General features: G+C 38.2%; 1 protein-coding gene across 1 annotated transcript in view; it reads right to left on the reverse strand.

Moving 5' to 3' along the window:
* The window catches only part of CHD1 (chromodomain helicase DNA binding protein 1), a 72655-nt gene that overhangs the window by 24084 nt on the left and 21561 nt on the right, over positions 1 to 27010 (reverse strand). The window contains exons 3-18 of the mRNA XM_045021194.1: positions 26322 to 26526; positions 25188 to 25289; positions 23740 to 23807; positions 22007 to 22156; positions 21396 to 21658; positions 18917 to 19142; positions 17745 to 17845; positions 16505 to 16683; positions 15980 to 16107; positions 13486 to 13702; positions 10794 to 10883; positions 9505 to 9695; positions 7261 to 7449; positions 6643 to 6805; positions 3439 to 3591; positions 2970 to 3041 (exon numbers count right to left, since the gene is read on the reverse strand). Coding sequence (XP_044877129.1) covers positions 2970 to 3041; positions 3439 to 3591; positions 6643 to 6805; positions 7261 to 7449; positions 9505 to 9695; positions 10794 to 10883; positions 13486 to 13702; positions 15980 to 16107; positions 16505 to 16683; positions 17745 to 17845; positions 18917 to 19142; positions 21396 to 21658; positions 22007 to 22156; positions 23740 to 23807; positions 25188 to 25289; positions 26322 to 26526 — 2497 coding nt within the window. The remainder of the gene's footprint in view (positions 1 to 2969; positions 3042 to 3438; positions 3592 to 6642; positions 6806 to 7260; positions 7450 to 9504; positions 9696 to 10793; positions 10884 to 13485; positions 13703 to 15979; positions 16108 to 16504; positions 16684 to 17744; positions 17846 to 18916; positions 19143 to 21395; positions 21659 to 22006; positions 22157 to 23739; positions 23808 to 25187; positions 25290 to 26321; positions 26527 to 27010) is intronic.

The following is a 27010-nucleotide window of genomic DNA, read 5'->3' on the forward strand; positions in this document are numbered from 1 at the left end:
TATGAAGCAGAATATTTGTGACCATTTGGATAAAATTAGTTGTAGGTCTCATTTAAACCTAAATAATATGATCATGGGCACTTAATGTACACACAAACGGATGTGAAACAGTAGAAGATTCATGATCCAAATTGTTTTTAACAAATTAATTTTTAGCTACATGCCTAGAAATCTAATTAGAACAATATTGCAATAGACTTTTCTGGACAAATTGTTGGTTCCTTTGTGAGGTGAGGGGAAACAGCTTCCCAAGTACAGAACTTTACTCCACACATTGAATTGTTATGTACACAGCAAAATCCAATAAAGAAAATAAACTCTATTCAACCTAAGAAAAATCCTATTTTTATAAGGCCTGGTCTACACTACGCGTTTAAACCGGTTTTAGGAGCATTGAACCAATTTAACACCACACCCGTCCACACTAAGAGGCTCTTTATATCGATATAAAGGGCTCTTTAAACCGGTTTCTGTACTCCTCCCCAACGAGAGGAGTAGCGCTAATATCGGTATTACCATATCGGATTAGGGTTAGTGTGGCTGCAAATCGACGGTATTGGCCTCTGGGCGGTATCCCACAGTGCACCACTGACCGCTCTGGACAGCGATCAGAACTCGGATGCAGTGGCCAGGTAGACAGGAAAAGCCCCGCGAACTTTTGAATATCATTTCCTGCTTGCCCAGCGTGGAGCTCTGTTCTGCACGGGTGGCGATGCAGTCCCAAATCCAAAAAGAGCTCCAGCATGGACCGTACGGATGTGATCGCTGTATGGGCAGACAAATCTGTTCTATCAGACTCCGTTACAGATGACGAAATTCCAAAGCATTTTAAAAAAATCTCCAGACAGAGGGCACAGCAGGGACTCAGCACGCTGCTGTGTGATAAGCGTAACGGAAAGCCAAAGAATCAAATGGATGCTCATGGAGGGAGGGAGGGGGGACTGAGGACTCAAGCGATCCCACAGTTCCTGCAGTCTCTGAAAAGCATTTGCATTCTTGGCTGAGCTCCCAATGCCTGTAGGGTCAAACACGTTGTCTGCCGTGGTTCAGAGCATAGCTCGTCAATTTACACCCCCCACCCGCCCCCAGAAGGAAAAGGGAAAAAAATAGTCTCTTGACTCTTTTAAATGTCACCCTATGTCTACTGAATGCTGCTGGTAGACGCGATGCTGCGGCACTGAACTGTAGCATCCTCGCCCCACCTCCTTGGTGGCTGATGGTACAATATGGCTGATATCTGTCGTCATCATCAGCCTTGTGGCAGATGGTATAGTGCAGAAGGACTGGTATCTGTCCTCATCATCAGCCCATGAGTGCTACTACTTCCCAGTAGATGGTACAGAACGGCTGGTAACCGTCTTCATCATAGCAACAGGGGGCTGAGCTCCATCAGCCCCCGCCCTTCATGTGTAAAGAAAAGATTCTGTTCTGCCTGGACTATCATAGCAGCTGGAGGCTGCCTTCCCCTCATTTTATCTCACTAACAAGTCACTGTTTCTTATTCCTGCATTCTTTATTACTTCATCACACAAATGGGGGGACACTGCAACGGTAGCCCAGGAAGGCTGGGGGAGGAGGGAATCAACATGTGGGGTTGTTGCAGGGGCACCCCCTGTGAATGGCATACAGCTCATCATTTCTGCGGGATCTGACACACAGCGGTTGCGCTCTCTGGTTCTCTGATACACTGGTTCACTAGTACACTTGCCCCATATTCTAGGCAGGACTGATTCTATTTTTAGATACCATAAAGGAGGGATTGACTCAGGGAGTCATTCCCATTTTTGTCTTTTGCGCCCCCGGCCGATCTCAGCCAGGGACACCTATGACAGCAGCAGATGGTACAGCTCAGAAGGACTGGTAACCGTCATCTCATTGCCAATTTACAATGGCATGGAAGATGGTACAGAACGGCTGATAACCATCTCTGCTGTCATACAAAAGCAAATGAATGCTGCTGTGTAGCGCTGCTGAATCGCCTCTGTCAGCGGCATCTAGTACACATACGGTGACAGTGACAAAAGGCAAAACAGGCTCCGTGGTTGCCATGCTAATGGCGTCTGCCAGGGCAATCCAGGGAAAAAGGGCGCGAAATGATTCTCTGCCGTTGCTTTCCCAGAGGAAGGAGTGACTGACGACATTTACCCAGAACCACCCACGACAATGATTTTTGCCCCATCAAGCACTAGGATCTCAACCCAGAATTCCAAGGGGCGGGGGAGACTGCGGGAACTATGGGATAGCTACGGAATAGCTACCCACAGTGCAACGCTCCAGAAATCGATGCTAGCCTCGGACCGTGGACGCACACCGCCGAATTAATGTGCTTAGTGTGGCCGCGTGCACTCGATTTTATACAATCTGTTTTACTAAACCGGTTTATGTAAAATTGGATTAATCCCGTAGTGTAGACGTACCCTAAAAATCAGTTTATAGTGTTTTGTTAGATAACAAAAGGATAATCCAACTAATATTCAGATCTAGTGTAAAAGTATATACTTTTCTTAAGGGTGAAGAAAGTGTTATTTTACACAAGTAATCAGGATCATATTTTATGATAAAAGAAGATGCATAGTCTTGTTGCAAAAGCACAGAACTAGAAGTCATATCCCACACACGTGAGGTTTAATGCTTTATGTTTGTTAAGTGTTTTGAATTATTTGGATGGAAGGTGCTGAAGAAGTGTGAAGTATTATGATATGGCCAATACATTATAATAAATTGTTTTGTAAATGTTTCCAATAAGAAGTTCTACTCAGAAGATTTATTAACAGTTGTAAACATTATGTTTCAGATAGATAAGGATGACATTTCAATCTTAATGCTAAATTTCCTTGGTTTTAAGCCCTAAAAATCTTGACTTTTACTGTAATAGTTTTTATCATAATTATTAATAGCAAGAAACAAAAAGTATAAGTAATAGAAAAAGACATAGTAAATTCCATAAATGAAAACACACAGTAGCCTACCTCTGATCCTTCTGCATTAAAATGATCCAGTGCTTGCTTCCTCAATTCCCCTTTTATTGATCCATCTAGTCTCTAGAAAGGTTGAATGCTCCAGTTAAAATACAAGTCTATATAAAGGTTAGTCCTTACAATGTACCACTAATTATAGTAAATTTGAATTCTGAACTGACAAAAGTACAGCCATAAAAAAATACTGTAACTTGAAATCTCATACTCCACCTCATGTTCCCCCTAAATCCAGCAATGCAGTTTCAAAATAAGTTTTAGGCTATATTACTAGTCTTAGTCTTCTGTTCATAAGTTCAGTCTTCCAGAAGGATATAAAACACTGGTTAATTTTTCTTAAGCAAAATTGTAAAGATCATTTGGCAAGGCATTGTCTGCTAAATAAAGGTGACATTAAGACATTAAATGCTAAAAGAGAATGTAGACTACTTAGGCCAGTACAAGAACAAGATTAAACTCTTACCTGAAAGGGGAACTGACGATACTTCAAATATTCTGCTAGGATGTCCAGCATCCTCACCATCTGAGAGAAAATAAGAACTCTGTTGCCACGCTCCCTTAGGCGAATCAGTAGCTTGTCAAGAAGGATTAGTTTCCCGCTACTACGGATTAAATGCTGCAAGAATATTAAAATTCTTTATTACAAAATGAATCCACATAAATAAGTATTCTGTGATAAGAAGAGTACTTTTTTATTATATTGTAGACAGTGTACCGTATGCATGAATCAAAAGTTGAATAATGAACAAAATAATCAGGATATTATATTCAGTTCCACCCCAGTATAACAGGACAGTATGAATTTAGCCTGCCTAAAGAAGGCAAAGGTGTGCAGTGAGAGCCATGGTTGCTAGCCAGCTGATGAGACCTTTCACATCATACATATACTTGCAACTTCTTGATACTTTAAACATTTAATCTAAAATGACTCCTCACTCCCCAAAATATAATTTGCTGGGCTGTCCTAGTCAGTAGCAGCAGTCAGAGGAATGTTCATGCTATCTTAATATAAAACTTCCCTGGAACTTCCAACTAAGGAACTCATTCACCTTGGTATACTATACATAAGGCCCTTTAATTATTATTTTTAAAAAATCCCCAGGTGTTACAAAGGCTATTCTTTTTTAAACAATTTTCACCTGAATTTTGGACCACTTAAGTACATGAAAATATTGATTATGTTAAGAAAATCCAATATATTACATTAGGTGGATGTGTGTATGTTAATATTAACTTAAGTGCAAATGTGAGGCTATCTGTTAAAGTAAGGCAGCATAAGGACACACATATACACACAAATGGGATGTGTGTGTGTGTGTGTGTGTATATGTCAGTGATTGAGTTCTAAAGAAAAGTAGTGCTGGAATTCTCTGGACTTGTCTCCCTGATACGGAAGGAGAGATGCAGCATTGGTAATCTGATCTGATCTGACCCCAGCGGTACCAAGATGCCTCTCTTTTCCGGAAGAAGTATGTACAGTAATATGGTATTATGCAGCTAAATATACTTCATTAAATAAACAATCACTGCATTAAACTTTTTTTCCTTTCAATACTCTTATTTTTACTCTATTTGTTGCATTTTTTCTGCCTTCCTGTCCCCCAATATTAAGCCCACTATTTAACCAGAAAATTGGGAAATCGACATTTGGCACCAATTTTCGCCAGTTTTTAATAAATACTGATATTTTTCTGGGAATTTTTAAACAAAATATAAACCAAAACCAAAAGATCTTGACTATACAGAGTTAACTGTATTTAGCTACAAAGGTGTTGTAGGAATATGTTACTACCCTAGGGGATGTTCAGGTAACGGGGAGGTTATCTGGGTATTTTAGAACATCACTATGGTATCCGAGTGCCTTTAAGGTAAAACAAAAGTAAAACAATGTAATGCCTTAAAAGTGAAACAATATCATGGTGAAACTTGAAACAATATAAAAGTAAGTGCCTTAAAAGTAAAACAGTATAGTATTTTTTCCTCTCACACTCTCTCTTTCCCCTATCTCTTCACATCCAATCCTTTCATTTCCTTTACAATTTTTTTTAAAATTATGCTATAACTAGTTGGATTTGTTTAATTTTTAGTTTACTAGCCTGAGGGAATGTGGGGTATATTCCTGAGTTCCTGGAAAAAGTGTGTTGTCCCCTAGGTACAGCAGCACATTGAGTTGCCCACCATTATCTTCTGTACATAGTAAAGATGCATTCATTAGAAATTAATATTTATACAGTGCAATACGTGCATGGCACCTTACACAAGGATATGATCAGCAAAGGTCTTAATCCCGTATAAATGTACACACATGCTTAACTATAAGCATGATAGCAGCTTCACTGAAATCAATGGGACTACTCAGCTGCATACATTTAAGCACAAGTATAAGTGTTTGTATCATCAGGGTATAAGAAGTATCCTAAGGTAAAATTAAGATGGAAATTGCACATCATTTACAGTTTTTCACTAATGCTAACTCATTATCTTATTAAACTGGAATAGGGAAGCACTTTGAATCTGCATTTATTAAAATGATGAATGAAGAAGTATTTCTGACAAATATGGCCTGTGATTTATGTATGATTTACACTCAATATGCCAAATTTTAAGATAACTATCTTTCAGCCTTCTTAGGAACTAATTTAAAATGCAGACTGGGTTGAAATCATAGGCTGTCACTGCAGAATTCAGTACTTCTGTGAAAAATATTTAAAATGAGAAAAGAGCCAATGAATAATTTTTCCTCTCTGATCTTCAAAAACATACAAAAAGGCCCACACTTCAGTCACTACAGTACGCCCTTGCTATAACACCCTTCACAATAGCGAACCTGGGCCATGGATCCCACCTCAAACCCCAGGACTGCTGTGAAGGAATGAGAATTCCTCTGGCTCCAGGGCTGCAAGCCGGGGGGATGAACAGCTCCTCCAGCCCTGGGACTATGGCAAAAACTCCTCCCGCCATGTGGTACAGTGCTCCTGAGACCCTGAGGCCAGAGGAGCTGTCTGCCTCAGACATAGTCCAGGGGTTGAAGGAGCTGTCTGCCTTAGCCACAGGGCTGGAGGAGCCGCTGCGGGGCTTGAGATGTCAGCCAAAACCCTCATCCCCACAGCAGGACTCTTTCCCTTTAATGAACCCCTGGATAGAACAACCAAATGGTTTGGATCTCCAGGGGTTTGTTGTAACAAGGGTGTACTGTATTGATTGTTTAGAATGCTATATTTGTCATCAGTTATTCTATGGTCTACTTGGCTACAAATTCACATAGGTTTATACTTATACAGCATTAGAAAGTAGTTATTACAGAGGCATCTTGGTCTTTTCATTTTTTCTATTTCAGATTAATTTAAAATCTGTCAAGTTTTGCTTTGGTTCAAAACACAGTCCCAAATTCTCAACCCAATAGACTACTTTCCTTTGAATTTAATCAAATCAGCTCTATTTTTATTTAGAAATAAAGGAAACATCACAATACTAACTACAACACAAAATCTATTCAATTACATATCTATAATACAAAATGCACATCACAAGTTCAAGTATTCACTTTACATAGTATACTTCAATAAGACAGCTGATAAATAGCTAAATAATGTATAAACCACTTGCATGCAAGTTTCAGAAATAGAAGAAAACGAAGAGAACCATTTTATTAAAAAAGTGTTTTTACCTGTAAGGCCTCTTGTTTATTATAGAATTCATTGTCATCTGGTGGTTTAATGAGGTAGCAATGGTTACAACACTTCTTGAGTTCCATCATGATGTTCAAAAAGCCTGAGGTACTGCCCTTTGAACCTTTACTTAGGGCTTTGTAATTCCTGGTTAAAATCCACCTATGATAGAGAATATGTAGTGTAATTCCTAACCAAATTTTTTTGGAGGGTGGAGGGAAGGAGCAAAGAGGAGGCAAAAGGTGGCAGGCGGCTATTAAAATATGCAGTAACTGCATGAAAAGAATGGAGCTCCAAACATAAAACTCACAAGTATCCCATATAAGACAAACTGATTGAAAGGAATTAAATTAATATGAATTCCACTAAAACAAATCTGAAAAGCAGAGTGCATATACTAACGGTGAAATCCAGAATCCATTCAATTCAATGACAAAAATCACATAGGCTTCAATAAGACCAGGATTTTACCTAAGTGGGTTTTACAAGTCTTTATTACATGCTGAAAAATATCTGTTTAGCAGTTAGCATCACGCAAAGACTCAATAAAATATGGCAAACACTTATGTGTTTGTTTTTGTTGGATTTTTTTGGCTATTTCATGGTAGCCCACTTACTTGTAATATTGCTTCTGCAATGCACTCATCTCCATTCTCAAAATCTGTTCAACCTTGGCAGGTAGAGATTTTTCTACATCTTTCTTAACCCTCCGTAACAGAAATGGCTCAAGTTCTCTGTGAAGACTTGCATAGCCAAATTCTCTCCCTTTGCCATGCTCCTCTTCAAAATCTTCCCAGGAAGAAAACCTTAAGGTAACATAAAAGATTTTAGTGGTATCAAGTTTTTCTATTCCTCTGTAATGTTTGAAAAATTAAGCACGGATGCACCGTGGATGACCTGAGTGGGACATGGACTAGAAAGTGAATATATGGAGAAAAGAAAATGACTAGCCATTTAAGCAAACTAAGAGCAGATTGGAGCAAAATTCAGAATATCCTCCATGGGTGGCGCATGCCTCTCGCATTTGGGGAGGCTAGCCCAAGCGCTGGAAGCTCCCCCGGTGCCCAGACCGGGGCTCCGCCCTCAGACTCCAGGCCCAGCCAGCCTCCTCCATCAAGACCCCACCCACTCTCCATCCCTGCTCCGCCCCCTCCCTTAGGTCTCCCTGCCTGCTGCTGGCAAGTCCCTCCTCTCCTCCACTCCCATCCCACACAAGGCTCGCACTCTCCACCTCTCACACCTGACTTGAACAAGTACAAAAACTTGAGGGGGGGCATTCGCTGCCCCCCAGGTACACCTAACTGCCACTTGCTACTTAGCAGGAGGAGGGTCATGCCGAGCGGCGGGGGCCTTATGGGGGAGGGAGGTGAAGGAGAGGAGGAGTGCAGCCAGGGGTGAGTGGTGGGAGCAGAGATGGGAAGAGGCGGAGTGCAGATGCCCAAGGCATCCGTGCACTGAAAGGCAGGGGTCAGTGGCTGTGCTGCAGAGGAGGCTTAGCCTCCCTGGGCCTATTATAACAGGCACCTACGATATCCTCCTGTAGAAGATGCCAATTTTTCAACATTTGTTTTAATCCCGAATTAGGATGAAAAACTGAAATTTCAAAATTTTGTGGAAAGGAAATTCTGATCAGGAAACACAAATGTTTCTTTTTGACATATTTGATCAAGAAATGCAACATTTTGATATTATGGAAACTAAAATGTTTCATTTTGGTTTATTGAACTGACTGAAAATGCTTCATTTTGAGTTAGTTCAATAAATAAACTGCCTTTGCTCATAGTGGCACATTGCCTCATGGGAACTATAGTATGAGAGCCTGGTGCTCCTAGTCTTCCTCGATGGGTCAGGTTCCCTGGCCCAGACTACATTTCCTGTGCTTCATCCAGTCACATTTCTCCCATAATGCATCATGCAGCTCAGAGGCAAATCCACACTGCATTATGGGAGACATAAATCCTCTGAGGAGCCCAGCCTATCGTTAAGAATGGGGGTCAGAACTACAACACCCATTAAGCAATGCACTGAAAGGGAAATGCAGTTTCGTTTGGTTTCAGATCAGTTCAACAAAAAGCTGACCAAAATTGAAATATTTCATTTAGATTTTCCCAACAGAAAATCAAAGTATTTCAGCAAAACTGAATTTTTCACAGTAGAAAAATTTGAGTTTGCAGAAACTGCATTTTCTAGAAGAAAACCATTTCAATGGAAAACTCCCAAACAGCTCTGAGAGAAACGCAAATATATTAACAGCACAGTGAAAACCAAATTACTGTTCAGATTGCTTGCATTTTTATATAAATGTAGTTTTGGCGGGGAGGAAGAGGTTTAGGCAATGATTTTCAATAGTGTTTAGGTTAGTGCAATGGGCCACACAGCATCACTAGTTCTGAATCAATACGGACTTCTGCATAGGAACCAATGACACTGTATTTCCCATTGTATTTTATGGACAAAAATAAGCTTTATTAGAAGACTGTGTGACAGACAGGCTTTTGCTATGCAAACATAATTGACATCAACTGATAACCTTATTAGCTGTCTCAAAGACTGATTGAAAGGATGTTGAGAATTAACTGTGTAGAGACTATCCTCCAAAACAAGGTGAGGCATACTGTCAGGGTTGTAACCCATATTAAGGAATTTGGTTTCCAGTATCAATCCATTTATTTTAATGGTTTTCTAAAATAGAAAAGTTTTAAAAGTATTATCAAAGTTATTTGTCAGATGTGGCATGAAAAATAAGTGCATCTGCTACATGTTTAAATATTATATGATATTTTAAAATATTTTTCACTGTGAAATTTTCTGTTTAAGAATACTATAACTATATTAACAAGAGTCTGAAAAATTGCATTTACTTTTCTGGCATGATGAAGTGCAGCAAAGACCAGAGCTCTTTGAGGGAGTTTTGCAGAGGAGTTCCAGTGATAAGAAGACGATGGTTCGACTTAAAGTCTATTAGTGTCTTGTATAGAAGGGAATCATCATTTTTTAAACGATGAGCTTCATCCACTCCTATAAATGCCCAATTTAGACCACCAAGGAAAGACTTAAAAAAGAAAAGAAAATTATGTTAAAGAAGCATTTCATAGTTAGAATCATGGCAATATTATATTATTTTTCTCAAATAAATAAATAAAATTCAAATCTTAAAAAACTGACTGCTAGTTCTGCCAGTCCCTTTCACACGCCAAATAGGAAGCAGAGTAACCAATAACTGGATATAATGTTTGTTATTAAACCTTTAAATTAATGGTATATGGACACCGGTGTGTTTTAATATTGAACTATGTCTTTTAAGTTGGCTGGGATCAACAGCAGAAAAAGAGTTCTTAATTGTTAAAATATTATAGTTAGCTGAAGTGTGAGCTATACCAACAAAAACTCAGGCCTCAATACGTCATTAGCCTCCATTAGCTTTCCTCTTGTTCCATTAACTCAGACTTTCAATTAGCTTCCTCTGGTTCTGCAAGAATTCACAGGAATGCTATCTATTACACATGAGGCAGTACAAAGTACACTACAAAAAGAAATAACCATGGTCCTTCTTCCCAGAATATATAAAACAGAAAAAGGGGGGAGAACACACCTCTTGCTGCTAGGAATAGGGAGCATAAGAAGAGAAAAAAAAAACCTGTCATTAACCACAAAATAACTGTGGCATGATGCTCTGACATGCTGTTGTGATGTTTGTATTGATAATGTTTTTTGTTTAAAATTCAACTATGAAATTCTAAGTGCTCTGAAGTCCACATGGTTAATTGGAGTGCCTTCAAACTGATATATGAAAACACTGCTGGTCATCATCAACACACATTGACCAAACACTGCAATTGAATTACAGGATATTGTGCCGTATCTGTGGCATTCTGATGTCACTCCTCAAGGTTCAATATCAAAATTGAAAGAATGGCAGAGGGTAGTAGTAGCATTAATAGCTTGGAGAAACAAATCAATGCCTCTCAGAAATTTGAAGAAAAACAAATCTAAACTGCTATAGAAAATCTATCATGTTTATAAAATAAAGTATGCACATTTCCAGGAACCAAAATAAATGTAACGGCAAGTACAAATCTATATGTTGTGGTACAGGATAAATGGTGATCTCTATTAATGGAAAATAAAATAATTTAAAATTATGACTTACCTTATCCTTTAGCAAAATTTCATAAGTTGTCAAAAGAATATTAAATTTTAACCGCTTGGTCTGTGGATGCATCCATTCATGAGTTCTTATCTACAAAGAAAGATTATAAATTTGTGAGAAATTTAAGATAGAAAGTTAGGATGGTCATTTTCAACCTGATTAACTTTAAATGCTACAGAAGTATGAATGTTAAATAATATACAATAACCTGATTATTTAAAAAAAGCACAAAATAGAAAAAATCACTAATAGGAAAGAATTAGACTTAGAAGTAGGATAATATCTATGATAAACACTCAAAAGTAACTTGTTAGATATAGGGGCAATGTCAAAGTGATCAAAGAAAACCAGGAAGGTAATTTGCTCCTCTAAAATTAGAAGTAGCATTTGAAGGAGGAAGGTGAAGAAAGAATTGGTCAACTATTTTCCATTTTGAAGTATATGCCACCTTCGGTCTACAAAAACATTTTAGAGACATTAGCAATTTATTCCAAAATAATAATCTAGACAAGCTTTAATGTTATTTCTGGCCATCAAATGATTTTATTTCTCATGTAAACATTCAGTAATCAACTCAAAATCTGTTCCCTGAAATGATACAAATCTATTCTAGTATTATAAAAATTATTTAAAAAGTTATTGTGTGTTCATCGTGCATCGCTCATCTGTGTCCTAAAGCACGTTTGTAGCTAAAAGGACAGTTACCTGTTCCGTAACTGGCGTTCTTCGAGATGTGTTGCTCCTGTCTATTCCACAGTAGGTGTGTGTGCACCGGTTCCGGAAGTTTTTCCCTTAGCAGTACCTGCAGGGGGGGAGCGAGCACTGCTGCGACCCCTGGAGTGGCATCTCTATATCGCGCTAGGGCCAGGGCCCCGGTCCTGCAATGGGATCTGAACCTAGTGCTATCCCGCCTCACAGGTCCTCCCTTTGAGCCCTTGGCCACGTGTTCCTGGTCCCACCTGTCATGGAAAGTGGCATTCCTGGTGGCTATCACCTCAGCCCGTTGTGTCTCGGAGCTTACAGCCTTGACCTCGGAACGGTCTTCCACAGGGAAAAAGTCCAGCTTCGCCCACACCCTGCGTTTCTCCCGAAGGTAATCTCCGCCTTCCACATGGATCAGGACATTTTCCTACCGATACTCTGTCCTAAGCCCCATTTCTCCAACGAGGAACACCGCCTACATACGCTAGACGTACGTCGGACGCTAGCCTTTTACCTGGACCGAACCAGGCCATTCAGGAAATCCTCGCAACTATTTGTTGCGTTGGCCGAGGGGACAACCAGTTTCTACCCAGCGCCTTTCCCGCTGGATCACCTCGTGCATGAGCATGTGTTATGACTTGGCAGGGGTTCCCCCACCACCTATCGTAAAGGCGCATTCTATGAGGACGCAAGCCTCGTTGGCTGCCTATGTAGCCCACATCCCTATCCAAGACATATGTAGGGCTGCCACGTGGTCCTCTGTCCACATCTTTTCCTCGCACTATGTGATCGGCTCCCAAACAAGGGATGATGCCGCGTTTGGTAGGGCGGTACTCTGTCCCGCTAACCTTTAAATTCCTACCCACCTCCATCAGATATAGCTTGGAGCCAAGAGTGGAATACACAGGAGCAATCACTCAAAGAAGAAAGGACAGTTACCTGTTCCGTAACTGGCGTTCTTCGAGATGTGTTGCTCCTGTCTATTCCATATACCGCCCTCCTTCCCCTCTGCCGGAGTTGTCTGGCAAGAAGGAACTGAGGGTTGGCGGGAGTGCGCAGCTCCCTTATAGCGCGATATAGAGGTACCACTCCAGGGGTTGCAGCGGTGCTCCCCCCTACGGGTACTGCTAAGGGAAAAATGTCCGGCACCAGTGCACGTGGCGAGCATGCACACCTACTGTGGAATACACAGAAGCAATCACTCGAAGACGACGGCTTGGCTACTTCGTTGTTACTTTAGTAAAATAAGAACTGGCTAAAGCCTCCTTAACTGCAAAGGAGAAAAAGTAATAGGTGATATGTGGAGAGTGCTTACTTATAGAACATTCCACGAATTTTTGGGGAGATGAAAAGGCTAACATGAAAAAATTAAAGGTTCTTGTTTTTTAAACTTCCATTCTGAAAGAAATTCACAACTCAGAACATTACACCCAGAGGTTGAACTGGAAGAGAAAAAAAATGGTTCTCTTCCAAACTCTGGCCACAAACAAAACTCAACTCTGTGACTTCACTCACATCAGATCTTATGTAACTGCTGTGATCAGCAATGAAACAGTCAACTATGACATTGAGTTAACAATCCCTTGATGTGAATAGGGTCAGTTTGCACTTTTTAAACTTACTGTTTTATATTGTCTGCACACCTGGACAGATGTCATTGTATTACTTTACTCTCTGTTCACAATTTTAAATTTTATCTTCTCAACCACAAGGGTGAGAGAAAATTTATTTTTAAATGGAAGCTTAGATTTTTTTTAAACAAGCTCCCTGATTGTAATAAGCAGAGACTAAGAAAATAAAAGAACATATATAAGTAATTATTTTACATAAAATCTAAACTTTCAAATTCGCATATTAAATATTGTATTTCAGGCAAATAAAAATTAGAAAACGTGTAACCAAACACATCAAAGATTGAATACTAGGCAAATGTTTGAAAGAACCCTTTTTTATAGTACTGTGCTTTTCATTACTGTTCAAATGTACTCACCATGTTTCTGCTATTGATGTCTCCTAAATAAACCACAGCATTCATCTGAGGAGCCCATGTCTGAATTTCTCTTTGCCAAGATGTCAAAGTAGAAAGTGGCACAACCAGCAAGAAAGGCCCATACAACTGATGTTCATGAAACAGGTAGTTCAGAAAAGAAATAGTTTGTATTGTTTTACCCAAACCCATTTCATCTGCAAGAATACAACTGTTCCCTCTGCAAAATGAAAGAAATGTAAAAATGTTTATATAGTACCATACTGCTAATCACCAGGATAAAAATTACATTCCTTTAAGAATTTGTAAACAGAAGTTCAAAGATGTTTTGCAAGATTTTTCAAATGTATATCCTCTGAGGAAATTTAATTAGCTCACAGATTATGAGGACTATTGCTAATAACAGTATATTCAGCAATAAAGCAAAGAATGTTTTCATACTACCAATTCAGAAAAAAATGGTTACGAACTTTTTTGTAATGGTGGTTCTTTGAGATGGATTGCACATGTCCATTCCACTGGAGTGCTCCAGTGCACAGTTGTCAGAATTTTTCCCTTAGTGGCACCCATCAGGGCAGCACAAGTGCCCTCTGCTGCCTCACGCAGAGGCATAGAGAGCCAAGCCACACAAAACTGCCCTCAGCTCTCTCTTACTGAAAGACTCAGATAGAGATGGGAAGGAGGGCAGATCATGGAATGGACATATGCAACACACCTTGAAGAACAGCAGTTATGGAAAAGTTAGTAACCATTTTTCTTCAAGTGACTGCACATGTCCATTCCACTATGGGTGACTCATAAGCAGGCTCAACTGGAGGTGATTTCAGAGTCTATCTGAACAGTGTCTTGGGCACTGGTAGCAGGCAAGACTCCTGAATTGCCGGTGACAGCAGCACCAAGAGGTTCAACAATGCTCTCGCAGCCTCAAATGCCTCAGGAGTAGATGGTTCTGGGGAAGTACTCTCCAGTACTGGGGAGTAAGGTGATCCCAATGATGGTGCTTCGAGAGCCAGTCTCAACAGGCCCATATTGGGCTCTGCAGTCAATGAACTCCCCTGCTTAGAGTCCTTAGCACCCTCCCGAGTCCTTAGATGACCTCAACCTCCTTCCATCCTTCGAAGATTCTGGTACCAAGTCCAATTTACAGTGCCTCTTCCTTGGTAACAGCCATGCCGATCTACCTCTCTCTGCTGGTAATGCCAGAGATGTGCTACTGGTGCTGAGCAATGACAGTATCTGGATTGAGATAGACGGTTGAGATAGAGGACATAGCGTCGATTCCAGCAGCAGATTTCAGTCTAGTTGCCCTGTCCTTTTTGGAGCAGAGCTTAAAGCCCTTACAATCAGCACATCTGTCATTCAAATGAGCCTTCCCCAAGTGCTTAAGGCAGCTTAGGTGAGGGTCACTGTTAGGTACTGCCTTACCATAAGAGTGGCAAAGCTTGAAACCCAGAGAGCAAGACATATCTCCGGTACCACAGTATCCAGATGGGGTGCCAAATCCACACAACCTCACAATTAGAAAAATTATATATTTACTTACTACTCTGACTATTAAACTATATTAACAATACAGGACAACAACAGGTACTAGTTACGTGCTTGACTACAGACTCAGAAGGAAAAGGATCTCTAACAACCAACATGGGCAGCAGGAAGGAACTGAGAGGGGTCAGGGGCAGCTCAGCCCTTTATGTCTGCACATGGTGCACGAGATCTCAGGGTACGTCCATACTACCCGCCCGGATCGGCGGGTAGCAATCGACTTCTCGGAGTTCGATATATCGCGTCTCATCTAGACACGATATATCGAACTCCGAACGCGCTCCCGTCGACTCCGGAACTCCACCACCGCGAACGGCGGTGGCGGAGTCAACGGGGGAGCCGCGGACGTCGATCCCGCGCCGTGAGGACGGGTAAGTAGTTCGAACTAAGGTAGTTCGACTTCAGCTACGCTATTCGCGTAGCTGAAGTTGCGTACCTTAGTTTGACCCCCCTCCCAGTGTAGACCAGGCCTAAGAGGGCAAAACTCTCTGACAATGTGCACTGAAGCACATAGACACCTACAGTGGAATGGACATGTGCAATCATTCAAAGAAGAATCTTAATTACTGTCATTGCTGCAGTTTGAAAATCCTTCATTAATCAAATGGTAAAAAGGGACCCAAGATAAATTTTGTTCTACCTAAAGCTACTAAATAGTTCTTGTGCATGAATTTTAAAAATAAACTTCAATGTGTGATATTTGAGGATAAACGTAGTTTATTTTCTATTTCACCTACAAGCACCAGAGGGAAAAAGGAAAACCATGGAAGTCTTGCCTGTACAAATCAACTATGTGCTAAATTTATGTATTTGCAGGTGTAAGCAATCCCTCTCAAATCTTTACTTTAAAATTTACTACTCCAATGACAAAATAATCCATTCTGCAAAGGTTTTATGAATTTCTACCATTTACAAGCTATATAAAAGCATCAGACTTTCAGAACGTACTTACTTGCACCAGGAGTGAGCGAGCCAGTTTAGTCCATTTAACTGATAGTCTCTTAACTCTAAACCCTCATGCCCACCAATATATGATGGTTGCTTCTTCAGTGCAACAAACCTCGGCCTCTGTTTTAAAACCTATCAAAGTGAAATTGAACATTAACCCTACTACTGAATGTTTTAAGATAAGATATAATTTTACTGAAGTTACAGGAGAAAATCAAAAATAATTTAAATTGTGTTTATATACATTACTATTTTAACTTCTAAAAGCTAACATAATTCCACTTTTGAGTGAAAATAATTACAATGGGGACATTTGTCTACTTAGAACTAATAAGACCACTGACAAGTTATATACCTTAACAGTCATTACTAACCTAAGCAATTTTAATATTTCATTCTGTGATCTGAAAAACTTTATAAAGTTTATAATGTATACCATCCCTAATTCAGGAACAATACAGCCAGCTACAAACATTTTTATTGTTTCAATTCTCAGATGTCTATGAAAATTATCTTAAATCTCACTCACCTTGCAGTCCTTAAAAGGAGTTGTCTTGGATTGATTTCTGCTAAAATACTCATCAATGCATGACTGAAATTTTTTGGCAATGAGAGCACCATCTTCCCAGCTGCACTCTGAGTAAGGGAGACCCTGCCACTTGCAATAATAATCTGGATAACCTGCTGCTGACTTCTGGTTTGAATGAGCTGTAGAATACATTTGAGATACTTCATTAATAATTTTGATGAGACATTTAATTCATTTTTGTGACAATCAAGGGACAAAGTGCTCAGAATTAAAGAACCCATGATTAACCTTCATCCTAATTTACATGCATATTATTTTAGTTTGAAAGTAAAATAATTAAGAATTCTAATAAATGTATTATCCACAAATATAAAATTTGGACAATTGGATCTTAATTCAACAAGATGACATTTAATAAAGACAAGTGCAAAGTACTTCACTTAGAAATTAAAAATCAAATGCACAACTGCAAAATGGGGAATAACTGGCTAGACAGTACTACTACTGACAAGAGTCTGGGAGTTTAGTGGATCACAAATTGAATATGAGTCAACAATGCAATGGAGCAGAAAAAAAAGGCTACTATTCTGGGGTGTATTAACAGGAGTGTCATATGTAAGACATGGGAGGTAACTGCCCCAGTCTACTCAGCACCGGTGTGGCCTCGGCGTGAGTACTGTTCCAATTCTGGGTTCTACATTTTAGGAAAGATGGGAACAAACTGGAAAGAGTAATGAGGAGAGCAACAAAAATGATAAAAGGTTTAGAAAACCTGACTCATGAGGAAAGGTCGAAATAACTGGGCATATTCAGTCTTGAGGGGAAAAAAAAAAAAAAAAAGACTGAACCGAGACCTGGTAAGCCTTCAAATACGTTACAGGCTGTTATAAAAAGAACAGTGATCAGTTGTTCTCCATGTTCATTGAAGGTCGGATAAGTAGTAATGGGCTTAATCTAAAGCAAGGGAGATTTAGGTTAGATATTAGGAAAAACGCACCAACTACAAGGGTAATTAAGCTCTGGAATAGGCTTCCAAGGGGGGCTGTGGAATCTCCACCATAGAGGTTGGACAAACACCTGGGATGGTCTAGGTTTACTTGGTCCTGCCATAGCACCGGGGGATGGACTTGATGACTTCTTGGGTTGCTTCAAGCCCTACATTTTTAAGAATCTATAAAAATAGTATCAATGACAGTATATTATCCTTATTGTTATTTCCAGTCTCCAATTTGTCACTTACCAATTATTCTCTCCACTATTTGATATTGTTTATGCAGATCATCTGTAAGTTCTTGCTGGCAGTTATAATATTCCACATCTTCTGGAGAAGCATTTTTCAACCTGGAATTGAAATTGTGAAAATAGTCATCACACTGTTTCATTCTAAAACTAAAACAATCTGACCATCCTAAAGGTTTCAGTATGAGCACCAGAGGAAAGTTGTAGGGAAAGCTTCTTTGAGAAAAGAATTAAGGGATATCTCAGTGGAGAAAAAACACCGGCTACAAAAATTCCTTATCTGAATTAGGTTCCCTCCTGCCTGGAAGCTGAGGAAAATTACTGAGAGGCTACTAGTGGCAGCTACCCCTGATAAAAAAAAATAACTAATGTATGTATAATACAGAACGTCAGCTCCCAACAGTTAAGGTATTTTACTCTGTAGGACACTTTTTTCACTTAATGAGAACAACACTTGAAGAGGGTTAAATCTGGAGAAATCCATCTCAACCATTCCTAAAAATAATGGACAAGAACCATCACTTTTCATATAGGACACTGAATAACCCACTAGAAACCAGTATCAAAAGAGGGCAGCGGAAGGTAAAGATTTTCTCCAAACATTTAGTTCAGGACTTCTAACAATACTGATGGAGAGCGCTTGTTGATCCAGACAATGGGCAGAAAAATGAGACAGCAGAACTGGAAAGCCATAGCAATAGAATTTAGGTAAATTTCTAAGAAAAAAGATTTAAGTATCACTGTGGAGAATGTAATGAACAGTTCTGCTTAAAGTACCATGGTCAAGAAAAGCAAATGGTAGGCCATTTGAGTAAACAGTAAACAATGCATACTGCTTATTGCGTAAATATTTTATTTATACTATGCGAATTATAAACATTTAAGAAAAATAACTTCCAAGCAGGCTTAGCTATTTATTAAAGGCATGATCCTGCAAGATGCTGCATATCATCATTCACTCAATGGAATGAAGTTGAGGATGCTGTACACCTTGCAGGAACTTAAAACGTGGAGGTGGTTTTAACAATAAAAAGATCATGTATTATCTTCTTGCTGAACATACAGTATGGAAAAATATTCTCATATGGAGATCAATCCCCTTGCAATACTACATAAGCACAAATGCTGGTAAAAAAATCTGTATTATGAAAGATGGCTATTGATAACATTCACCATCGTTTCGTTTCCTGATCCTTTTTCTTGTAGTTGTCCAGTTTCTTCATTCCTTTAACATTCTGCTGCTTCAAGGTTTCTTCAGTCTCCCATGTATTATGGATATGGGACCAGCCTTTCCATTTAATCAGATACTGTATTTCTCCTGGCTCCTTCGATTTATCAAACCCTGCATTTGGATCACCGTCTGCCTCAACTGCATAGATGGTGGTTGTAGCACCAGTGGCTGAAAAGGAAATCACAACCTAAGTTTTAATAGAGCATAAGTACCGGTAAATCACCTAACAATGAATTTGATATTAATATAATTCAATTGGTAATTTTTTATAATATGAGATTTATCAACACATGATCAATTCCTTCTGTAGTTCTCTTCCACCTAGTGTTACTTGCATAATTCTGCTGTAGAAGTATATGTCAGTCAATAAATAGTCTCAAAGACCTGATTTAATAATAAGACAATTTAACCAATAAAACTGAGCATCTAAATTAACTGAAGGTGAAAGGAGAGTGGATGAAAGGACGGGGTGGACAGCCCTTAATATGTTCAAGGCTTTGCCACTACATGTAACCTTCTGCCTTTTAGAAAGAGTGGATGAATTCACATTTTTGTGATGAAATTTTATTTTGTTTTGGAGTTGCATAGAAAATGTAAAACAGATTGAACTGGTTTTGAATATGGTTTGGAAGAGCACTAATAATGCAAAGCGTTGACCAAAAATGAAATTAATAAATAATTCAATAGACCATATTAGGTATCCATTCAGATATCAGCCACAGACCTTTGAAAAGAAAGATACAGAACCCATATTTGAACTTAAATTTGGCATATCTTTGATTATGAAGTTTATTGTTTCTTTATATGTTTAGGCTCATCCAATTAGAAATGCGATTGTATATTTATAATTTAAATAATTTATAAAACAGCACACATTAAAATGTAAGGGGACAGCAGCAGTGGTGAATTTCTGGTGTGGATCAAGGTTATTCACTACGTCAGCAGTTCTCAAACTGTGGGTCATGACCCCATTTTAATGGGGTCACCAGAGCTGGCTTAGTCTTGCTGGGACCCAGGGCTGAAGCCAAAGCCCACAGGCTTCAGCTTTGGGTGGCAGGGCTCAGATTACAGGCCCCCTACCTGGGGCTGAAGCCCTTGGGCTTCGACTTTGGCCCCCTTGCCCAGGGTGTTGGAACTCAGGCTTTGCCGCCCACTGCATCCTGGGCAGCAGGGCTCAGGCTTCGGTCCCCCGCTCCTGGGGTCGTGTAATAATTTTTGTTGTCAGATGGGGGTTGTGGTTGAATGAAGTTTGAGAACTCCCGCATTACAGACATGCGCTTGTGAATTCCCTTTCCAACTGGCCAATCAAGTCTAAAGAAGAAAAGATTCTATGAAATTGAAAATATGAAACTGTATTTTCCCAAAATTCTTAATACTTCACTAGCAAGGAGAAATAATTCACTATGTATTTTAAATCTAATGTATGTTTAACATTACTTTGGAGGAAGATGACAAACATAAAAAAGTTATGCACGCTATATATTTTTGAAATGTAAAAATGTTTTTTTGTTTAATTGTAAGTTACAACAAAAGTTTTAAAAAGAATTTAAAACAGGACTATCAAAAACTCATTCTGGACAGAGCCAAATTGCAGTTTTAATTATGGCTGTGGGACAGGACAAAAATACTTAACTCCATATACTACCCTCATAATCCACATGAAATTCCCACTAATATCAAAGGAAAGTTTTCACACACAAAAATTTAAAATATGTATTTTACGTCTTAACTAAAGTTTTAGTTATTATTTATCCATTATCTTATTGCCACATTCAGCATCACTCAGTGGGGAAGTATGCTCACCTCTACGACCATCATTCTTTCTAACCTTCTCTTCTCATTCTCTCTCTCCCCCCACCCCCCCATGGCCATATCAACACTAGGAAGAATGGTGTATTTTAGCACGTGTTAACTAACACATGTTAAAATCCTAATATAGACAGGGTAAATTGTGGTTTTAAAATGTTAGCTAGTTGAGGTCAACCCTAGGGCTGAGACTAGGGTTTTCTTTGACCAGTTAACACACGTTAAAAAGGACATTTTTTTCTTAGTGAAGACAACACCTGTATTTCTTTCCCTGAAGCAACTCCCAATTCCCACCTCCAATGGTTTCATTCCCACACCCCTCTCCACTTTACCCCCCAAACTACTAAGCAATTCAACAGTTAATGCAGATACATAAGCCATTACACTTTGGCGCTAACATCCAACATGTATGCAAGCATGCACGCGTGAGCAAAAATACTCCATTTGTTTACTCTGAATTTAAAATTAGGAAGTTATCTTTGTATTTATTAAGCTAGAAACTGGTTTTTAAATGAAAGTTTTGATGCTGCAGAAACTGTAACAAATACATAAAAGTTGTAAAAACTGCTCTTGGAGTCACTGTAGTAGCATTTTGAGAATCTAGGTCAAAAATACCTCCTTTTCGTCCAACACGACTATCCATAAACTTTTCTATCGTTTCAAATTCATCTTCTTCAGGTTGTGGGACATCCTCTCCACAGACTTCCAGCAAGTCATCTGAATCTGTCTTTGTTTCTTCAGCTTCTTTGTAACTAATGTTGACTGTTGCCTGGCGACGAGACCCTCTTTTATCATAATCATCATCGTCATCCTCATCGGATGAATCGAGTTGCCTCTTTTTCTGTCCTGCACTCTTTTTCCCACTTTTTGGCTTAATTCTTAAAAAGAACAAAAGTTGACAAAACAAAGATGTTTTCAATACAGAAATACCCACAAATGTTCTGCCATTTCTTACAGAATATTAATATTTCACAGCAATTGTTCAACTGTACCACACTCAATTAGATAATGTAGGGGAAAACATTCACTATGACTCACTGCTGTGATAACATCTTTTGTAACTTCAAAAAACAACTTCCACTCTTAGGATACAGAACTCTACTAATAAGTAGCTACATTTGGATTTGAGCTGAGAGAGAGACAGAGAGAGACCGAGAAAGAAAAAAGACATTCATATTCTCATCAGAAATCTTATCATAACGTATCTTAATTTCCAGAATTCTTACCTGCTTGGAGGTTTCCTGCTTTTCACTTTATTTTTTGGCTCATAGTCAGATTCACTCTCTTCACAACTGCTTTTCTCTCTATCCTCCTCTGATTCAGAATCTGAACCAGTCCCAGAGACAGATCCTGACCCAGACATTTGCCAGTCTTCACTGCATATATTAAAAGGCAGAAAAGTCAAGAATTACAATATTCAGCATTACAGTGAAGTCCGTATATATGAACGCCGAAAACTGGAATAATCTTGTTGACAGAAATAAGCATTAAGGCAGTTAATAATTCAGGGTCATTAAAAGGATAGAAAATTACTAAGAACAGATAGAAATGTTATGAAACTCATTGATCTCTCTACTGCCATGAACATGGATACTGCATCTGGAAGCAAGGAACACCATCCAATTTCTGGAAAAAAAAACCCCATGTCAGATGCCTTTTCATTAAGTTGTAAATCAGGAAGTAATAGAATGATGCTAGAAACACTTTCCTTCACCTCTTACAGAAACAAGATAGATTATATTTTCCAATGTTCAGTGTTCCAGTAAATGGATAATTGTTGAGGAGTTTAATGCTATAGTGTTACGTGAACCTACTATAATCAGGGTTTCTTGCATGGATATTAATTTTGGGCATCCTGACAAACTGATATGTAGGTTGGCAAGTGACTATTTGGACAAATAGGAAACAGCTATGAAAATTTGTTTTTCAAGAAACATGGACAGAGGTTTCTGGGTATTTGGTAAGATAATTACAAACAAATGCGCTAGTTAAAATATTCTTAGAACAAAATAATTAGATCTATAAAATTCAACAGCAGTTTTTGGTTTTCCATACTCTAATAGATTTCTGTGAATTTTTAAAACTACAAAGGATAGGGGAAAATAAATAACTTTTGTCAATCACAACCAAAAAGAACTAAACATACAAAATTACACACTAACTTGAAAAGAGTTAAAAAAAAACAAACAAAAAAAAGAGTTCCTGAAAAGTACTAGATTGACAGTCCTAGAAATTGAAGGGGTTTATTTTCCACAGAACCTATATCAGACAGGCAATGACAATACAAGCTTCCCTACACTGCACTTCTAACATTCCTCAACTCTGACCAAGTGGGGTGATAGGATAGTTTTAATTTCTATAGGTCATTCAATCCTTGGTTGCTGAACTGAGATCAATAAGGTTGCCAATTAGTATCAAACATGATGGTCATTTTTGCCCTTGATATTTCAAAAAGATGTCAAATTGTAACAACTTTGTCACTAACTGCTTAATTCCAACTAGTGACCTGGAGATAAAATGACCTATATAACCTATTCCCAATTACCATGGCCATATATAGATAATTTTCAGGATAGGATATTGAGCAGAAAAAGTATGTTACAACTAATACGCTGCACTGTAAGATTCTACAAAGCATTGCTGGAGGTGCTTTTGAACAGACACTATCAATACAAGTGTACCTGGGTACAGGGTATTTTACTAACTGGGGAATTTAAAGTCCTGTTTTACATATAGGACTCAACTTGAAATATATGTTGCATCTAAATATCTATGTATTAGAAAATATCCCAACATTCTAATCAAAAGTGAGAAGTGACAAAATCAAGTCCAAAAACCAACTTGAAGTCAGAGTAGAACTAAAATACTTTTATATATTAGATGAAGTATATATAAATACTAAAATATGCAAGTAGAAAGGACATTTTTATGTAGTATTCTTATATGTAAAATAGCCTACTCTTTATGTTTTTTCCTCTTGGTCTCACTGGATGAGTCATCCAAAGTGTCTTCACTACTAGAGGAATCCTGCAGAGAAAGCAAATATATAGACTTTATTATCAAATATTAAAAGAGCAGTACAACTGTTAGCAATCTGGCTTCCATTCTTGAGTTGGTATACATTTATTTTTCATGTTTGATTACTTGTCTCCTTCAGTACACAATGATGCACTGAATATAACTAGGGTTTCCACATTTTAGTATGATTCAAAATCCATCACAATTGTTTATGCATTCTACTGGAATATCTTTTTAAAAACTGTCATAAGTTAGTCAAAATGAACTTCCATCAAGAGACTGAAAATCTCTGTAGTTTAAAGATAAGCCCTGTACAAAATATCATCCTTTTACCCACTCAGGCCCTAGAACTGTTTAAACTGTTTTTTAAGAAAGGCAAAAATATATCTGACTCCTCACTACCTTTACTCTCCAAAAAATTGGATGGACCATATCAACTCAGACTTCCCTAAAATAATTCTCACTCAGGCAGAGAACAGTTCTGGAAAAAATTCATCTTTGAAAAGAAACTTTTAGAAAGAACCATTTAGCAATAGCTGTAAGTTAAGATTTTGTAAGTGTTTACATAGAAAATCTTAACTTACATTTACCATAAAACTAAACAAACAGTTAAAAATGAAAACAACTGTATCATCCAAAAACAGAAGTCCAGGGCAACAGAAGAAGAAAATGGGAGAAATTATGAGAGAAGATACTTCTGACCATACTGTTTAATTATTCTTTAGAAGTTGAGGAGAGATGGCCACAAACTTTTTTGCTTAACAGATAACTTTCACCCTCTTAACCTCATTAGTATCCCCTTTAAACATATGCTCGCATCCTAGATTCAAATAAAATCAACTGTTCAGACATTAAAACCTTCTATTTGAATAATTCTAAAATCACTACAAGAAGAAAATGTGATTCCTTGGAAGAGATTACAAGTTTAGGCCAAGGTTTCTCAACCTTTTTTTTAAAAAAATAGTGTGGACCATATTCTCACAGGGATTGGCATGGAGCTACATCTCCTCCTGCATAACATACTTTCAGAAATGACAGCAATTGCTTACATGGAAAAGTAATATTTGGAAAGTACTTTTATGCTTTTAAGTAATTTAGAAGCTGGAAACACAGATGAGAGCCAGTAATACGTGACTTGCCAGCTTGGTACACGGATCACAATTTGACAACATCTGGTTAAAGTGCTTTCTAAGGTAATTTCTGCAACACTTACCCAAATATATGAAATTAAAAATGATTCAACATTTCTCTAGAAAAGCAAAATTCTCTCCTGAGATGTGTGTACACAATGCTTATTGTCATCAAACAGACTTTCACACATACATACAGAGCGAGCTATGAAACCTCTCTGTTTACATTTAAAGCATAGATTCAAAATAAACTATTCACCTCTTCCGACCCACTGTTTGATGAAGCTGCTTTCTGCTGCTGCTGCTTCCTGAGCATTGCTGATCTCTGTACAGCCAAAATACTTGGATTTGATTTCCAAAACTGAAACAGAAGTCAAATAGAAGAGTCATGCAGACAAATACAGTGGAACTTTACAATGATTTAATTCAGTCAAATTCCCTAACTGAAGTTTTGCTAATAAAATTATCTATTTTCGGTTTAAAGAATGAAGAGAATGTTTCAATTTGTTACAGCATTTTAATGCAAAATGTAGCATGCTTTACAGTAAATTTAAGAACCATTATATTAACACAAAAGAATACATACACTATAGCCATTGCTAACACATTTCAATTTTAAGTTGTTATAACTCACATAATTCCAATGCGGAATGTAGTTAGTACAATTATCAAATAAAAAAAATGAATGAAGAGGAAAAACTGAGTTTTAAGCAGAATTATGTTATTTAATATTCTGTTACATTTATTATACTTTCATTCAAGGGGAGTCATAATACTTTACAAATTTTATATTTTACACACAGAAGCAACTGGAGCAAATTTGAGGTTATTTTATCCCACAGGATATGCTCAGAAGAAATTTTCTAAACAATTTAGATTTTCTTCTGAAATTTTGCAAACTTCTTCCTTGTAGAAGACTAACTACATGCAAATTTAAAGTGTTGCAGTTCAACAGTTTATCAGATAACAGCAAGCTAAAGTATACAGATATGATTTTCAAAAATGAATAGAGTTAAGAAAGGATTTAGTAGCGTAAGGGCCTAAATAAGCGGCCTGATCTTGAAAAGTGGACTATCAATCTACTACAATCAATAGGAGCAGCTGGGTGCTCAGTGCTTTTGATAATCAGGCTATTTATTTAGGTACCCTGGTAAGAATTTAAGAGCATAATTTCATGTACCTATTTCTGAAAATCTTGGCCTTAATATTTTCCATGATATTCCAGTCATGGTATGCAGATATTTTACTAATCAATCCAAGCTCAAATCCTAACAGCCTAAGAAGTCTTTCATTCCAGTTCTTATCTATAGTTTATCTATAGTGAAAATAATTATAGGAAATAACCACACAAAGTCTAATATCTTTCACTGGAATGTTTGTTTGTGCATTTTACCTCAGCTCCACCAACTTTTGGTGGTTTTGCTTGAACTTGTTTCTTCTCTCTAGATGTGTCAGACTCTGATTCTGACTGACTGCCTGACTCTGAACCAGAGTCAGAGTCGCTGCTACCTGACTGGCTGCTACTTCCATCGCTACTGCTTCCAGAACTTGAACCAGATCCAGAACCTGATGCTGAACCAGAATCGTCATCCGACTGGCTGTAATTAGACATAAAAGATTATTATACAGCATTTTGAGTAGTAGAATAAAATCAAAGTGAAGTTAGAAGAAATAATTTAGCTTCACCTGTAAAATTAATTGTGAAATTAGCCAAGCATGCATATAATAGCCTACTCTTAAATAACACACTACATCCATTTATAGGACCTCCATGCTGTTATAACTGGGAGCACTTCACAAGTTGGGTCAATTAATAATATATCCGTATGCTCCCCTGCAGCCCACAGCTTCAGAGAGAAAAAAGACTTTGCCAGTTGATTAAATTCCACAGTTTTACTTTCATTCAAAGGAATGGGCAAAACAAACATGCCTTGCTTATCTTTATAAATAGGGCCAACTTCAAAGTGAGAGGTATCCATCTATTCCCTGTAAGAGGAAACTGTAGAATGATCATCTTGCTATTGTGAAAGCCCTACACCCAACTTCTATAAAGTTCAACTTTGGGATAGGTAGTTCTAGCTT

This window comes from Mauremys mutica, chromosome 6 (assembly GCF_020497125.1).
Source record: "Mauremys mutica isolate MM-2020 ecotype Southern chromosome 6, ASM2049712v1, whole genome shotgun sequence".
NCBI lineage: Eukaryota > Metazoa > Chordata > Testudines > Geoemydidae > Mauremys > Mauremys mutica.